The sequence below is a fragment of the Choristoneura fumiferana genome, chromosome 14 (assembly GCF_025370935.1).
Source record: "Choristoneura fumiferana chromosome 14, NRCan_CFum_1, whole genome shotgun sequence".
Classification (NCBI taxonomy): Eukaryota; Metazoa; Arthropoda; class Insecta; order Lepidoptera; family Tortricidae; genus Choristoneura; species Choristoneura fumiferana.
The window spans coordinates 14,523,556-14,537,640 of NC_133485.1; the positions used below are offsets into that span (position 1 = coordinate 14,523,556).

At 35.7% G+C, this 14,085-nt stretch overlaps 2 protein-coding genes across 3 annotated transcripts in view; both read right to left on the bottom strand.

The window, feature by feature from the left end:
* The window catches only part of LOC141435248 (uncharacterized), a 74,072-nt gene extending 67,843 nt beyond the window's left edge, over positions 1 to 6,229 (bottom strand). Inside the window, exon 1 of the mRNA XM_074097904.1 lies at positions 5,783 to 6,229. Within this exon, the coding sequence (XP_073954005.1) occupies positions 5,783 to 5,832 (50 nt within the window). The 5' untranslated portion in view covers positions 5,833 to 6,229. The remainder of the gene's footprint in view (positions 1 to 5,782) is intronic.
* Positions 6,230 to 8,625: 2,396 nt separating this feature from the next.
* The window catches only part of LOC141435249 (protein fem-1 homolog B-like), a 34,120-nt gene continuing 28,660 nt past the window's right edge, over positions 8,626 to 14,085 (bottom strand). For both annotated transcript variants that reach the window (XM_074097906.1, XM_074097905.1), the window contains exon 14: positions 8,626 to 14,074. In XM_074097906.1, coding sequence (XP_073954007.1) covers positions 13,911 to 14,074 — 164 coding nt within the window. In that variant the 3' untranslated portion in view covers positions 8,626 to 13,910. The remainder of the gene's footprint in view (positions 14,075 to 14,085) is intronic.

Below are 14,085 nucleotides of genomic sequence, written 5' to 3' on the forward strand. Positions count from 1 at the left end.
CGCATTCCAGGAGTACAACTTGGGATCTTTAAAAAACAAGCCTATCAATCTCGCAAAGGGCCGGTAACGCAACGAGCTATGGAGAGAATCATACTCGGAGTTTCTTTACATGATATCCGGAATTGGGAAATACGTCGAATAACTAAAAGTCACCGACATAGGTCGAAAAGACTTATAATCGTGAGGTGAGCCGTTTAATTTCTGAAATTTTCCAAATATGACTCAAGCGAGCTTAAAAAACGAATAGTCCACGCTTGGTTTTTAGGTGAACTAAAAATTCTCACAAACTTGTGCTATCGTAACCATTAATCATTCATAAGTGATAACTGCGACGCGTAACAAATGCGCCCAACATTGTTATTTTATAGATTAGATTAGATTAGATTTATTTATTACCTAATGAGAAAATACATTATAAATACATGTCAGGTAATTATAAGAAATTCACAAAAGGATCGTCAAATTGTATACAAAATAATAATAATAATAATAGGTATATGATAGTGGTAAATTAAAATACATTGTCAGCCAAAATAAAATTGGAATTAAATTTATAAATAATAATAATAATAATCCTGGGTAAAACATGGACAAAAAGTTAAAATTAGGTACAATGTCAAGACGATAAAATTAAATATAAAATAAAAATAAAAATAAAATAACAAATTAGTACACAACAACAGGACAAAATATGTCATTAATTAAAACAATAAAAAAATACAGTCTACTAAGTAATAATGGCATCGCTTGCGCGTATACAAGGGGGCTACACCGAGATTCGAAATTCAAACTTTGTATCGTGTCGTCCCTTTCACACTATGGTTAAATGATATTAGCATAAACGGAAGGGCACGATAAGGCCAAGACATTCTGATGATGTGATCGTGATCAAGTCATTAAATGTATAAGTCATTTATCTACTAACGTATTTACGTAAAACATACATCTTCCACTTTCATCTTAACATTTTTGTTTTACTAATAATATAAAATAAGTGTAAAATAATAATAATAAATACTATATTGTAAAAAATAGTATAACATTATAGTCCTATTAACCTTACCTACCTAGTTAAATTGGTATGTAGTTCATCAAAGTACCGAATGTCCACCCAAATAATACGTTATCAGATACATTTGTCTTGTAGATATTAAGAGCGAGATCGAGCTCTTTTAAAATGGTAACAATACTTATGTTTCTTTATATTAATTGTTTTTATTAGCGGAACTTTTGCTCAACTAATGAATTTCTCACGTCTCTGTTTGTTTTGTCCAAATAAACAGAGACGTACCTATCACTATGTATCATGTGTGTCATGTGTGTGTTTGTGTAGTCACTTATAATTTAATTCAATCTATTTTTATTTACGTGAAGGTAAGTGGTTTATTTATTTATTTATTTTATTTCTTTATATATTTGTGCATCGTTCCGTGAGTCACAGACGGTTCTGGCGGAAAATCAGCGCTGCTGGCGTTTAACGCCTCAGAATAATGCTGAGTCAGCGACCGTTTCGCTTTTTTGCGTGTCCCCACACAAAATTGTGTATAGTGTTATTATTGTCATGTAATTTTTTTTTGGTTTATTTGTGTGTAATTGCGTACATGTTATTGTATTTGTGTGTCTTCCGTATAAGTGAATAAATGTATTATGTGTTGGTGACAATTGGTGTCATCACCATACAATTTATTGTGATTTTGCTTGTATAGTAATACTTTATTGTTTTTTTGTGTTTGGTGGTGGTACTGTTGGGACCGTTAATAAATCATTTTTCTTTCTTTCTTTCTTTTATTCTTTCTTTCTTTATCTGTCACATAAAATGTATCAGTGAGTCGAGTGCCAAAGCAAGTCCTAGATCTAAGATATTTTAATAAAACTTATCCCGAACTCCGATCCAAAAACCGAAACACGACGCCGAAAACATTTTCATACTAAAAAACCTGACGTTTCCTTCATTCATATCCTTGGATACAATTTACGCAAAACATACGCAAGTGAATTCCATTTTAAACGCATACTCGCCACAGCATTAAGGCTAAACGCGTCAAATGGCCAAATTAGTAGACACGTGCTCTACTTTCCGGTGACAGAGCTTACAACATCGGCTGACCTTGGATTTTTATATTTTTTACACGCGCTCGCGCATTCCTTTACTTTTACTCGCGATGGCGTTCGGTGATCGCTTTTGAAGCTCTGCAGTAGGTAACATTTGAGTTAGGAAACCAGGAGAATGGGAAAGCCTTTTTAGGTTTCCGTAGCCAAAATGGAAAAACGGAACAATTGTAGTTTTGCCTGTCTGTCTGTCCGTCTGCCCGCAGCTTAGCTTAAAGACTATTAGTGCTAGAAAGGTTTTACGTGGATTTATAGCAATTAAACCGACAAGGTGGTAAAATAAAGCGTTTAAGTTTGGTTGAGAATTATTAGTACGTAGTTCGTACGTAACGGCTACGGAACCCTATCCTGGGCGTATCCAACACGCTCTTGGCTGGTTTTTTTTACATAAAAACCGGCCAAGAGCGTATTGGTCACGCTCAAGATATCTAAGGTTCCGTAGCCATTACGAAAAAATCAAATAGGTAAAAAAATTCCAAGGATTTCGTATTGTGCACGGAATCTTCCAAGTTTAGGTATATTTTATACCTTAGCTGGTATTTACTCTTGAACTACTAATATAATTCTCAAGCAATCTTAACCGTTATAATTCCCCTTGTTTTGACACGCCATCCTGCTTTTTTTTAAATTTTCCACCGTTTAGATTTTAGAGGGCCCCACTCGATTTTAATGAAAATTTGCATTTTAATGTTTTATTACGCAAAGAGATCTAAATCACAAAAATCGTCTTGGCAACTCCCAACGGTTTTAAAAGACCTATTCAGACCTATACGATACCCCACACTATAGGGTTAGAAGAGAAAAAAAAACACCCCCACTTTACGTTAACGATAGTTGAAATGCATAGTATCTGCATAGTCAGATCCGTTGTTTGAGAGATTGATTACACAGAGTGTATACAAAACCTATATCTGATTTCACCCGTCTTTACCTGTACACCATCGAAGTTCAACAAAGGTTCGTATCCTTTACACAAACCGATGCTGCAACTCAAATAACAATTGTTGTAGATCTTTGTCAAATGTTATGAAATGGCGATGCCGTAAAATCGGCGTTTGCGCTGCAATATCAGACCGTTTTCTATAGTTTACACTTGAAGGCAAATGTTTGGGAAACCTGCAGGCGTGTGAAAGGAATGCAAAATAACAGGGTCACACACGTCGTACAGGGATTTTTGCGGCGTATGTCTTTTTACGCGTTATCCCGCGTCAACGTGAAGGTTGTGTGCCATTTTTAACCGCCGACGAAAAAAAGGGGTGTTATAAGTTTCAGCGTTTCTGTGTATCTGTGTGTCTGTCTGTGGCACCGTAGCTCTTAAACGGGTAGATCGATTTGAATGTGGTTTTTTTATTTGAAAGTAGGTTTTTAGCTATGGTTCTTAGACATGTTTTATCAAAATCGGTCGGTCGGGAAAGGTTGCCTGGAAGAGAACGCTCTCAAGCGATAAGGCCGCCTATTGCTTACCTTGTAATTTTTCTCTGTGTATCTGTTTTCTGTATCACTTACTATTTTTAATAAAGAGTCTTTCTATTGTATTGTTAAGCCGTTTTTGAAATATTGAACTTTGAAGTGAAAAAGTCGGGGGTTTTCAACTTTTTCTTGATTAGGTTATTACCCGACTGCAAGGAGATGAGTAAATCCCTGGAATGATTGAACCGATTTTGGAAATTCTTTTATAGATAGCTAAACTATGTCAGATTAACAGCATGCTAGGAACTTTTTATCTACCAACATTGCAAACATGCGCTGACGAAGTTGTGGACAAAAGGTAGGTAGATAGACAATAACTAAAGGAATAACAAACCGTGCTTCGACTTCGCGATGGTTGGTTTTCTTGCGGTTACGATTACACAACTCGGTAAGAGGTTAGTACGATTTTTATAATTTTTTAAAAGTCCAATATTAACCTCACTAAATGGCAAAAATTGCAGTCCCAAAACAAATTTGGTATACTAAAATGGATCGTTGACCGCCAGGTAGAGTCGCGTGAACTAATAAATTAATACTAAGTAGGGTTTTTACTTAGAAAGATTCCAATCGCTTCGAGAAATTTCAATCTTGTGGGCTCTACTGGTTTTAGAGTTCCTTAGTGCTAACAATAAGGAAGTCCTTGGGTAAATGACCTAATTAAGGGCTTAGGTATACTTTCTTAAAAGGCCGGCAATGGACCAATGACTCTCCTTGAGTAGTTGGTATAGGTACTCATGGGCGGTGATGATCACTTCCCATCAGATGACCCGCTTGCTCGTTTTCCTTTGCCTTTTGATTTTGATTTGTTCTTAACACAGGTTGTTAAGAGTGTAAGTGGCATTAGACCAAATTAATAAAAGTCTTGCAGCATAGACAGATGGTAGGCGAGACAGCAGTCTTTGTAATGTCGATGGCATCGTCTTACTAAGTACGGAACCCTTAAAATTAGGTCTCAAGATATAAAACAAACATACACAATGTACGACAATTTTTGACCAGGGTGCATATTTAGGTACAGACAGCATCAGTTATATGTACCTACCTATGTGATGCTGAAAATATAGTGCTCATAAAGAATGAAAAGAAAGAAAGAAAAAACGTTTATTGCTCATAAAAAAACATATTAATGAGAAGGTACATGTTCAGCTTTGAGGCAAAAGGTTCAAGCTCAACATGTACGGTGAGGACTATGCTTTACCGCGCTGATTTTCAGCCTGCACCTTTACAGCGTACAGATACTACACGAGACGGGTAGGACTTGACTTAAAATAGGTACCTACGGTCGATTTCCTAACTCTTGTACCTATCCACTTTTTCATAAATTATTCTGTTCGATAAATAATCCGATTATAACTAATTTTGACAGTAAATAATTGCCAAAAGCACTTATTTCGATAAAATCGTTCGAAATCAAAACTAGATAAAATTGTGATTGGTTTTTTGGAATCTTTTTGTATTTTTTATTTTAATTCCAAATTTTTGTTACTTTTACGGTCATCCCGTAAAACCTATATCGAAAATACAAAAACCAGAAAAATAAGACCAGCGCTGGGAATCGAACCCAGGTCCTCGGCATTCCGTGCCGTGTGCTATACCGCTACACCACCGCTGGACAACGATACAGACACGAATTTCTTATTGGTCTTATTTTTCTGTGCATCTATATATTATTTCAGTTTGTATTTTCGATAAATAAAATTGTGCCTTTAGAAGTATTTTATGTATAATTTACTTGCTATGGAAAAGGTTTCATTGAAAACAAATGCAAAATTAAAATATGATAGAAAAGTAACGAAATTATATGAACAAGCGCTCACTGATCTTAAAGAGGTATACTCGTACTTATATCTTAGAGGTAGGCAACTATAGTATTTTAAATTCTGTACGGTAGGTACACAAAACACATGGAATTAACAGTTAAGGAGAGAATGAGATGTAAAAAAGCGAATTTATCCCTTAAAGGGATCTCTTCCATTTAACCTTTCACCGATTGATTGGACATCAGAAAAAAAGAGTAGACACTGATTGAGAAGATATAATGGGCCGAAAAAAGAATCAATACTTATACCTAGTTATTATTTTTAACGAAGACTAGACCTTGAAATAGAGCTCTGTTTTTTATCAATTTCAAACTCCGATGAACACTAGGATTACAATGAAACAGCCAGAGTATCCATAGTTAAAAAAAACTTTTTATACTCACTTTTCGACAGATGGTGTCTCCGAAAATATTACTTCACTAACCCAACACATCACGCAACACAATAATAAAACACTTGGTTCTACACATAATTATATTTTAAAATGAAAATAACACAGTAACCTAAATTTATGAAAGTTTTTATCAAGCACGTAGCGTCTATCATAAAATACCTAGCGGTATATTACTCAACTTTTTTAATTTCGAAACGGCGATCGGCGAAATGGCGCGAAAAGTTTATGGTAAATCAATTCGTTATTAAATCTCTAACGCAATGACGTTGGATTAAATTTAAAAATTCGTTGCGTAATTTTCTACGACCGTTTATACATTTTTGACTGTAATTTATGATGTGGAGGCAAAATTGGATTTAAAAGTGTGTCATACGCATGCGGGTTGTCAGACACGACGCGTAAGGTTGCGTAAGTATATAAGTAGGCGTGCTCGCGACTCGGCAGTGGCATAGAAACTGAAAGTGTTCTTTACGGAGCCCCACTCCGATGCTACTGGGATTAGGTAACACCGAATTATTACAATATTAATCCCTGATCATAACTTGGTTACATCCGTACAATTCTCATTGCCCACTGAAGCTGTTTCTGAGCATGAATTTATCACACATTTTTGCTTGGAGCCTTAAGAACTTATGCCTAATGTGTTCTGATGCATGCATGCGTGCACGAGTATGGCTTGTTTGATAGAGTTTAAATAACTACCGTTTGGGTATTGATTGCTAAAAATATTGAAAAATAAATAAACTTTGCGATTATTCAGTACATTTGTAAATTTATCTTATCTAATGAATAAATTAATTACACTAATTTACCTCGCTTCTCATCTAAGAAAAAAATTCAAAGATTTTAGCGGAAAAGCAAGGTACATAACTAAATAATTAGTGTAATGTAATTCATTGATATAGATCACCAATCAAGTAGGTAGTTTAAACTTCAGTTTTAAGTGTTCTCGGGGGCGAATATTCAGCGTTTTGGCAGCGTTTTTTTTTTGTCATTAGTGTCTTCGCAGGTGTTGAAGAGGTAATGCCCAGAGTTGTTTTTTTATGAAACTTTAAGACAATACGGATGCTTAATTTAGCTTGATTAAAAAACTTGTAGCCGTGGTCGCCTAGTGGTTTGACCTATCGCCTCTCAAGCAGAGGGTCGTGGGTTCAAACCCCGGCTCGCACCTCTGAGTTTTTCGAAATTCATGTGCGGAATTACATTTGAAATTTGCCACGAGCTTTGTGGTGAAGGAAAACATCGTGAGGAAACCTGCACAAACCTGCGAAGCAATTCAACGTGGGAACTATGGCCAAGCCCTCTTGTTCTGAGAGGAGGCCTGTGCCCAGCAGTGGGACGTATATAGGCTGGATGATGATGATGATAAAATACTTGCCCCGCGGGGTCAAAACGCTCGAATTACCGCCCTTAGACAGATCGAACTGGACGTAGGGGGAGTGATGATGAGGGATCGGGTCGTGTTGATAATTAAGTTACCTATACTTTAACAGAGTTCTAGACATCTAGACTTGTTTTTCCTTTACAGTTTTGATTAAATCAGTTGAGGTTTTTAATTTGATTTATTTACCCCCGACGCAAAAAGAGGGGTGTTATAAGTTTGACCGCTGTGTGTCTGTCTGTGGCATCGTAGCTCTCAAACGGGTGGACCGATTTGAATGCGGTTTTTTTAATTGAAAGCAGTTTTTCTAGCAATGGTTCTTAGACATGTTTTAATCAAAATCGGTTCAGCCGTTTTTGAGATATTGAACTTTGATTTATTTCACACTTTTTTCCTGTTTCTGTAAAAATTGTAGCTTTAAAGTGTTATTACATATTTGTATTTGATATGGGCTAATTATCTTCTTTCATTTGATACCCACATTGTGGTTATTATTAGGTTGAGTTTAAAACTGTCGCATGAACCCCCAACGCAAAAAGGGGTAGATAGATATAGATAGAAACTTTAATCCGCATAACAAAATAACATGGCTCTATACACGTTTATAAGTTTGACCGCTATGTGTGTCTGTCTGTGGCACCGTAGCTCTTAAATGGGTGGACCTATTTGAAAGCAGGTTGTCTAGCGATGGTTCTTAGACATGTTTTATCAAAATCGGTTCAGCCGTTTCAAGATCATCAGCTCTTTTGTTCGCTGCGGTAGGAATCTTAGACGCATAATGGGTATTTACTTTACTTTAAAATTTGAAACACCCATGTATGCTACATAACTATGCAAGATTATGGAATTCTCGGCCTGATGCTGCAGCCAGGATATCCAGAACACTAGTAGGTACACTCTTGAGTCCCTCCAGAACCCGCTCTATGCATTCTAGCCAAGTTGTCTCAAATAATCAATAAGCCAAATAAGGATAAAAATAGAAAAAGATAGATTTGCACTGATCAGTACCAAAGCATAATAATGTTAAAAGGTTAAGCAAACAGAGCTGCAGACTATGGTCTTAATTTAAAACCTAATGTTTCCCTTTTCCCGCGTTCTTCCGTGCAGGCCCCCACCTAAGAAAAGTCATCTTGCAAATTACTCTTCCGTTCTTTTAACTCACTGCCAGTGACGTAGGTAGGTAATCAAAAGCCCTGGGGCAAAAAATAAACTAGGGCCCCAACTATTTAAAATCGTTTGTTCCGTATTCCAAATATTCTGATTGTGAGAGAAATGATAACTTGTTCAATTATACTTTGTAAGTCAGAGTCCGAGGGGCTCTGAGCTTGGAGGCCCCGGGGCACTGCCCCGTCAAGCCCTCCGGTAGCTACGCCACTGCTCACTGCACTGTGGTGATTTGAGAATTCCATGAATCCAAAACTTATTTCATCCGATGTAAAGAAACACAAATAAATATTGAACCAACATTTTATTTGTCGAACTTCGACAAAAAATACAGTCGTCTATTACAGCACAGATAAATAGTTATCTTATTTACAATCATTTTGTTATTTCGTAAATCACTGTATAACAGTTACTTACATTTATTTTCTATTCTGTTACAATATCGTCTCGGTATTTGTGTCATTAATTTCCTATGGTTTAGAATTTGGGATATTTTAATTTAGAAGATAATGGCTCTTAATTAATATTTGCCCCACAATACTTTTCGTTCACGTGGCCCAAAGTCACAAAATCATGACAAATAAACAGACCATGTATTACAAAATCGAATCTAACCAAAGGTGTATGTATATCGTCAATACTTTAAAAAAACTCGTAGCTCAAAATAGATATTTTTTCTGAGTGAACTTTATAGACATTACATCAAGGTTCAATTTTGTCGACATATTGATTTTAGATACGAGATTTTTTCAAAGTAGTGACGATATGTTATCAGATCGTCAACGTAAAAGTCAACTAGAGAAGTGGCAATAATAGAATATCTATCGAAAGGTAAAATTCGAATCGAATATCAATTAGCTACAGAAAAAAAAAACTTTTTAGCCTAGCAAATGATTGAAATAAGTATAATGAACAGAGGCCGTATTGCTTAATGTTTCTGGCGCTCGCGATAGCAATCAAATGACAGATTTCGCATACAAAAACTGTCACTTGATTGCGGTCGCGAGCGTCAGAAACATTAGGCAATACGGCCTCTGGTCGGAATTGAGTGGCACTTTTGACCTGTCATAGTGACTTCACACTTATCGAGTTCGGATATACATTAGGTACACACAACATACTGAAGAAGATTATAAGTAGAGGTAAACAGTTAAGCGGCTTAATCGGCTTTAGCTATTTCATCCATTTAACTTTTGAGCAGTTAATAATGTGAAATAGACATATAATAAAAACAATGCCCAAACAATCCCTTGAGGGTTAAGTCTGCCTTTGTACTTAACACTTTTTTTGCTGTAATCTTTTTGTTTTACCTTTATTTACAATAAAGAGTATAAACAAACAAACAAACAATGCACAGTTAACAATATCTAATTTAATAATTTCAGTTTTCAGTGTTCTTTCGATTTCATGTTCAAAGTCTGTTATAGTGCTAACAAGTGATCCATTAGTTTCTCTATAAAAGGAATATACGATCATGTTTTTTCCATACTTAATAATGTCTATAAAACTATCAATCAAAGGTGAACAGATTAATCAACAGTACAACTTATCGTGATAAATTCACGACAATCTAATTTAAAGTCTATTTATATCGATACAATTTAGTTAGAGTCGATAAGTGAGAAGTCACTTTGCAAGGTCAAGAGTGCCAGGAAAGTTCCGGTCCCTGACAATGAACACAAATTTTGCATTTAATTGAAAAAGGTGTACTTTTAACATTAGTAAAGCTATACAAAAGTATGATCTAATTTGGCATATCGGGTAATCATTTGGAGTTAGTTCAGTGTCACATTACAACTAGCATTATTTACTTTGAACACAAATCAAATTGAATATCACAAATAATAGAACAAAACAATTGCATGAACGAATTCAGCACAAAAAAGCCTGTCTTATCTGTGGTCCGTATTTCAAGAAGAATTTTCTATCTACAACCTTGTAAGAGAAATTTGCCGTGAATAGCTTGAACATTTGAAATGATTTGGCTACATGTAAAATTACATAATTTATGTAGGTATATACAAACTAATTAGAATGAAGTCTTGAGACTTCATGAAATTCCGAGTGAAATTAAATTTGATAATAACCAAATAAATTTTATTCATGACCCTATTAACGTCAGGCGCTGAGTTTTGTTATTTTAATATGTCTATTCTTTACTTAAAAAAGTTTTAAATTTCCATTCAAATATATCTGTAAGTACGCTTTCATGATAGAAAAATAGTGAAGGCTTACAAAAATAACGTTTTTATTCAAAATAACTGTAGCTCTAGTTAATTCAATAACAGTCTATAGTTAAAAAAATATTTACAGAAATTAATCTATTTACAAACCAGATTTTTTTATGAATAACGTTTCTGACTAGAGTAAAAAGTCGAAAATTCTTCGAATTTTTAACATTTTAAAAATCCATGTCTTTGAAGTTTTTGGGCATAGACGACCATCTACAACTTACTGACATATTACCAACATACCACAACATTATTACAACATAACATATATTGACTGCTCTATTGAAGAACTATGTTTGAATTTAATTTTGGTCTTCGTCCCAAAAAGCAACGTTCTTTTATTTTGCATTTAAAAAAACGCTAAGACATCGATGTCGTAAAATTAAATGCTTAAAATTATGTAAAAAATTGCAAATATACACAAGTTTAGTTAATTTACCACGTGTAGTAGGGGGTATGGTGACGATGAGGCAACTCAGACTATCTTTTTAAACACTAAATTCAAAGGATAGTTTGAATGAGGCTTTCTTGACAGGCGAAATATCGCTAGATGGCGTTAGTGTCGAGAGGTCCGTTTGACGTTACTGTCTTGCTTGCAATGAGGGCTATCGTTTTTTGTCTCACTAGATGGCGCACTGTTGCGTGAGGTTTTTAAGTATGGCTTTCAGAGTCTGTTATTACGGGCATTAAAACAAAGTTTAGATTAAAATCATATTTAAAACACTTTAAAACCGTACCATAAAAATATCCAGCAACCAGTGTTGGTTAGTCCCGTTTTGTTCGGAAAAAAGGGAGGAAAAAGGTTTCCGAAAGACAAAACTGTCTCAAAACACAGACATTCATTGCCCCGGAACGCATATTTGCCATAATTAATTTCAGATATTGCAAAATATTCACAATATTATTCCAATTATAAATAAACCCGCGTAGCTCACCCAAAAACTATGAGATTTGACATTTCGGAGACCTCACGCTACACTAGCGCCTCTAGCGGCGAATTCATACGCGATAGCCCTCATTGGCTCGTATCAATCACAAACGTGACACAAAAGTCAAAGTTGCCAAACGAACCTCACGATACCAGCCTGTCACAGAGCCGGCCATTGTCCCAAAGTTGCAGTTGCAACCCTATTTTGCCAAAAAAAATTGCGCTAACATGCGAAATATATTCACATGTCAAAAACATAGTCAAATAGTTTCTTTTATCCATAACAAAAGTCAATAAAATATGTCGTCATGAGGATTTTGAGGTTTTTAATTGTAAGATGATATGACGGTATGAATCTTATAGATAAATTTTGCCTCTGTGCGTTAGTTTTAACTTAGTTTTTAACATCAAAACTATGTCCCGTTGTATATTAAAGCATACAGCAGCCATGTGAAGAAAACAAATTGTCAAACTTTGACTTATAAAATACACAAAAACAGTCAAATACTGCATCACATAGCACAGCCGCTGCTTCTTCAATGGCCGACGGACCTTACTTATACTACGGTCGCGGAGCACGAAGGATTACGCGCTATGACCTTCACTACTTCGTAAGTGTAAAGGAAAAACCACTAATTCGCTAAAATGCTACTTTTGGGAAATGAATTCTAAACTAAAAAATATTTTCTAAAAGTAACATTTTGGTGCTTTACTTAGTAGTTTTTCCTTTCCACTGTTTCAGTCACTTGCGAGTAAATATTAGACTTCGCATTCATACAAATGTGTGCGAGCGCGATGGCGAATATACGAGTATACGCGCGAGCAACAGGGACACATATCATTGTGCGAAATTATCCGTGCTCCGCGACCATCTATCTTTTCATTGCCTCATTGGTGATTTGCACTATATGCCAATTGGACAAAGGGTGACCCTACTTCAAAATCGTCTATAAAGTGGCCAACGACCCCCCCTAAATACCTAGTGAAATTTGTCTTATAGATCGTTTTAGGGTTAACGATCACTGATCTAATAAAATCTAATCCCATTATAAGAGATCAAAAACATTATTAAAATCACACGATTAACTACACATTTCGACAAGGTTACTTATCAGCAAAATATCACGAGCTACGTTTGAACTTTCTAAGCTGCTGACTGTCGACATAATTTATAGAGAGCTAAGGTTCAAATAAGTAGTCTAGTGTTGCTATTTCAATTCATTTACGCCCTATAGCTTACCCTATAGTAAATCTACGTTATCACAATGTAAAGTTGACCCCTACAATTCGTTAAATAAAATATATTGAGCCACCGTTTAAAACTTTTGAACACTTTCTAACCCTGTGTTCAATAATATCTATATTTATAAATATACGTAAATTATACATAAATTCCGAGTTAAATGCTTTTACATCGGACAAAAAATGGACGCGACGCGCAATATGGCGTCTAGTGGCTCAATTACACAAGTAATGTCTTTATGGTTAGTAACGCTTCGTCTAAAAAACAACTGGTCTAAGTAGAAAATGGTCTAAGAAGCGATCTAGGTAAACTAAAGGAGACCGACTAGACATTCGGGGAACTTTATAGATCATTTGTTACTTAGACCAGCTGCTTTTTAGACGATGTGATAATAATCCTACAGTGCAGTTAAGAATTGAATAATAGGGCTGGTGTAATCAAGCCACAGAAACGATGATTCATAATTGCATTTGAAAGATTGTCACGGTAACAATTCGATTGGACTTAATTAAAATAATATCGTAGTCTTCAAATAAGAATTAAATGAAGAAAATTAAGTTGTTTCATGCCACAACGGTACCTACACGACGCACTTTCAAACGTACTTTAAATCGAGTAAGATGCTCGTAATCATTAAATTCGACTATGTCTTACTAACAACATTTTCCTACATAACATGGCTATTCGAAACAAATCTAACCTCACCTACTGTGCCAAATCTATTGAAGTCCATTGAGGATTCCCTCGCGAAAAAAGCTCTTCATTAAAAATCAAGCCCTTGCACATTTCTGATTGAACATTGTAGTTAACAGCGATTTTGACCTACATAGTAGAGCCATGTCATATTCAGCATAATGTACCATTCAATACAAATAGAAGACATCGCATAAACCTACTTACTTTATACTTTCAGCCTACTTCTTTGTGCTTGCCTTGTTTTACACCAACCAACCAACAATACACCATTTACTTTTCTTGCTTACCAAATAAAACGAGTCTTTGTAATGTATTGACATTACAAAGACTCGTATTCGCGCTTTTATGAGCATATCTAGCCGCTCTGATGGTGACTGAACTCACATTACTTCAACCTCACTTGACTTAGCTTCTCTTGCTTTAAGTGCACGTGTACCCAACAACCAACATTTTCTATTTGTTCAGTTCGTGTACTCAACATTCGCTGACCGGCATGACTCCGTGCATGGTAAGGAAGGAGTGTAAGACTCGCGGCACCTGTGAGGGCTGGTATTTGGCACCGTGGAGGGCTAGGGTCGCTGCTGCGAGGCAGGAAAGCTTAGGGCTCAGCGCCGCTCGGACTACTGTTTCTGCTGGACCTGGGAGCGAG